Genomic DNA, 3,755 nt, shown 5'->3' with positions numbered 1-3,755 from the left:
CATCGACGACGCCCATTCCATATCGTAAAACGAACTCCAAAAAATGACAATGCCAACTAGCAAATACATGTTTTCGTATCATCATCGGGTGTGGACGGGATTTCTATAAATGCCAATATCGACAAATATGGGTATCTACAATTACTAATTATTGATTATGTTGATATTGATTATGAAAAAGGGTCATATGTTGCTACTGTTTATCAATTAACCCTATTTTATATATAGTTGTTTCAAAAAATAAAAGGTGTAAGTTTCTTATAAATATGTTGTTTGACACATATCATATGCGAGACATACACAACCAAAACATTCAAATAAGTTAAGCTTTGACCCTATATGTTTGATACATAAACATCACACGTTATACATTAAAATTGTAAAATGCATCAAATTATATTCACATTTTTTTGAACAAATATTAGTTGATTTGGAACATAACGTATCGTGAAATGATCTAACTTAAGAACTTAATGTTGATTGTTGTATTATTCGAATACATTTATTTTAATTAATATGATATTTGATAAGTCACAAAATTATTTATATAATAACGTTTATCATGAATAGCTAACTATCATTTATTAGTTATAATTAAAACTGTATTTATTTTATTTTAAAACGTTGAAGTTAAACCTAAGAAAATAAGAGTTGAGAAAGTTAATATTTTTATTTATAAGTAAAGATATTAAATGTCATATATGAAATATATTATTTTTCTTCAATTATAATAATAAAATTTTCAAACAGGTTGCGTGAAGCGCGGGATATTACCTAGTGGATAACAAAACTGGAAAAAAAAGGGTCATAATGGCTAAAAAGTATAAAATTATTTATCTCAGAAACGCAAAAAATATAAAACTAACTTTTCAATGATTTGTAAAGTACTTGGTACCCTTGACTAAATACTCATCCAAAATTGATGAAATTAAATTAAATCTTATACTTCAAATAAAATACTAAAAAATAATGAACTAAAAATAATTGTCAGAGATAATGACGTTTAACTAATACAAATAATATATATTGAATAAAACGTTCCAAGTCTGAAAAAGTAATATATCGACGATATTTAACGATTGGGACAACAAATCTATTCAAATCCTCTTACGGTTACTATATATATTTTTGATCAATTCACTTATAAATGTCAAACGACACTTATAAAACATAGATATAATCGAAAACAACAAATCTAATAGAGTCAAAGGACAAATTTCTCAGGTAAACTAAGGATCTCAAAACATGATATGACAATTTGACTTGATTCATTGATGAGAAAATTTACCTTTTATCTTCAAATAACGTGTATCCATTGTAGAGTCGTATGACGAATCGTCACAAATCGCTCTTGTCTATTTTTTCAATAAAACAAAACCCTAAAAAAATATAAATGACGGAAAAAACTCCGAAATTGGAGGTAGACAAACTGATCTCACAGAAGGGAGACTTTTATTAATAATTTCATATTTTTTCATACTAATAATTGATAAATAAAGCTTTTATGGGACGTACATTAAATTAATGGTCGATAAAAATCCCCAGATTTGATTGATGGAGAGTAGGGGTTTTAGAGAGAAAAAGAAAAGACAGAAAATAGTGCTTAAATTATGGGTCAAATCCGGATTATAATCCATATAAGTTGGGCAGAGTAAGAATGTTTCAAAAAAAAAATTGGGCTAAGAATAGGGAATATTCTCCCACGTTACATCTAGTTATTGGGAATTTGGCACAGCACCTCTTGGGCAAGTATTTCGGGTCTAGTCCATACTCCTTACCAATATTAGACCGTTACCATGTTGAAAAAATAATAGAGAGTAAAAAAAGAAAAGAAAAATTAAAATCGTAATCCGACCGTTGCACAACTCTCCGTCTCTCCCCGCTCCTCCTCATCCTAACTACGCCTACATCTCTGCAAAATCAGTAAATCAGACATTTAAATCCAGAATTCCTATCTATCTCTCCCTCTCACTCCTCTTATACTCAACAAAAATTCAGCAAAAACAATGGAAGCTAAACCCCAACAACACCCACTTCATGAAATAGCAAACACACCCACACACAAACTCCTCTTAAAACAATGGCTCAAGGAGGAAGACTTAATCATGGGTAGAATCTCCCTTAAAGAGTCACAAATCGACGGTATACGAAAAGAAATCACTTCCCTTTACACTTTCTTCTTTGTTTTCCACTCCTTATCACTTCTCCTTCTCTTCAACGTCTCTTCCTCCAACGATCCCCGTCTTAGCCACGCCTGTAAGCGATCATGGGTCCCTTCCGTTTGCTCCCTTATCTTCTCCATGGCGGTTATTTGGGCGATTAGGTACAAGACTGATGTTGAGTCTCATCTTGAGAAACTGCTTGATCGAGAGAAAGAGGATTGGAAGCTGCTAGGGAAGTGTGTTGATGAGCTTAAGAAGAAGGGTATTGAGTTTGATTTGCTGAAAGAAGTGGATGCACTTCGAAGAGCGAAAAGCATGAGGATTGAGAGTAAAGTTGTTAGAAAATGGTCTCCTAGAGACTTTGTTTCTATGTCATTCTTTGGTCTTTCTTGCCTTGTTGTGGCTCTTACTAGGGTTATCTTGTGCAATTGATTAATTCATTTCGGAAAGGAAATTCTTTGGGATCTTAGGGGAAGATGGTGGGCCCATGGGTTTGGATTAGTGAAGAAGAAATTAGAGCAGAACACTCTGGTCTGCTTATTGTAATTGAAAAACCCATATCGGCATTTGCTGCAATATGAATTTTATTATTATTATTATTATTATTATTATTATTATTATTATTATTATTATTATTATTATTATTATACAGCTTTCAATCATCAATTTTGCATTTCATGTTTGCTTACTTTGATCTTTGGAAGCCACCATTGACAAGTAGTCTCTCAATTTCAATTTTATTGTCTTTTTTTCACTTTAGTCCTATTTCTAAATTAAGTCAACAACCTCCATATCAGAAGGTTAAATTCGTCCTCCTATTTGCAACTATCACATTATTTTTGTTGAGTAAGAAACTGGTCTGATAATCTTCTTGTCATCAACCTTCATACATGCTTATCACATTTGTATGAACATTGAATAAACCCCTTTTTTTGCAATTATCACATTACTGGATGTAGGTGTTATCACATTATGGAAAAACAATTAATTACTTGTATTTTAGCTGTAGTGAATAAACCCCTTGTTTTGCTTATTTACTCATGTTTAATTGATGGGGATGTAGTGTTGCTTATTAGATACTGGATTATATGAACATTGAGTAAACTCGGTTATTAGATAGATAGATACTACTACATAGAATCCATTTTTAAAATAATGGTCAAAAATAAAATATTTGTCGTTTTGGGTCGGTTTTGAAAATATTTGTCAAAATGGTGTCCACGTAGGCTTGAGATTTCTAGACCTAAAACACGCCACTACCAATGACGTGTTTATAATGAGTAGGGAAAGAAACTTCATTAAAAAATGGACTAAAACAAACATGCCATTGGGAATGGCGGGTTTCGGAGGGGAAACACGCCACCCCCTATGGCGTGTCTTATGTAATTTTTTTTTTTTTTTTTTTTTTTTTTTTTAAAGTTCAGTCAGTTGAGGAAAAAAATTGTTGTAAAGACACGTCACTGCTAATGGCCTGTTTTCTTCACAAAACACGCCATTAGTAGTGGCGTGTTTCAGGTCTAGAAATCCCGAGCCTACGTGGACACCATTTTGACAAATATTTTCAAAACCGACCAAAACGACAAATATTTTATT

General features: G+C 31.9%; 1 protein-coding gene across 1 annotated transcript; it reads left to right on the top strand.

Moving 5' to 3' along the window:
- Window positions 1–1,838: 1,838 nt before the first annotated feature.
- Window positions 1,839–2,758, top strand: LOC141611881 (uncharacterized). The gene has a single exon (XM_074430531.1). The coding sequence runs from the start codon at window positions 2,007–2,009 to the stop codon at window positions 2,592–2,594; it is 588 nt and encodes a 195-aa protein (XP_074286632.1). The 5' UTR covers window positions 1,839–2,006; the 3' UTR covers window positions 2,595–2,758.
- Window positions 2,759–3,755: the final 997 nt, after the last annotated feature.

Source organism: Silene latifolia, chromosome 11, assembly GCF_048544455.1.
Source record: "Silene latifolia isolate original U9 population chromosome 11, ASM4854445v1, whole genome shotgun sequence".
NCBI lineage: Eukaryota > Viridiplantae > Streptophyta > Magnoliopsida > Caryophyllales > Caryophyllaceae > Silene > Silene latifolia.
Note: the sequence above shows the minus strand (reverse complement) of the source record. Positions and strands in the feature narration are given on the sequence as shown.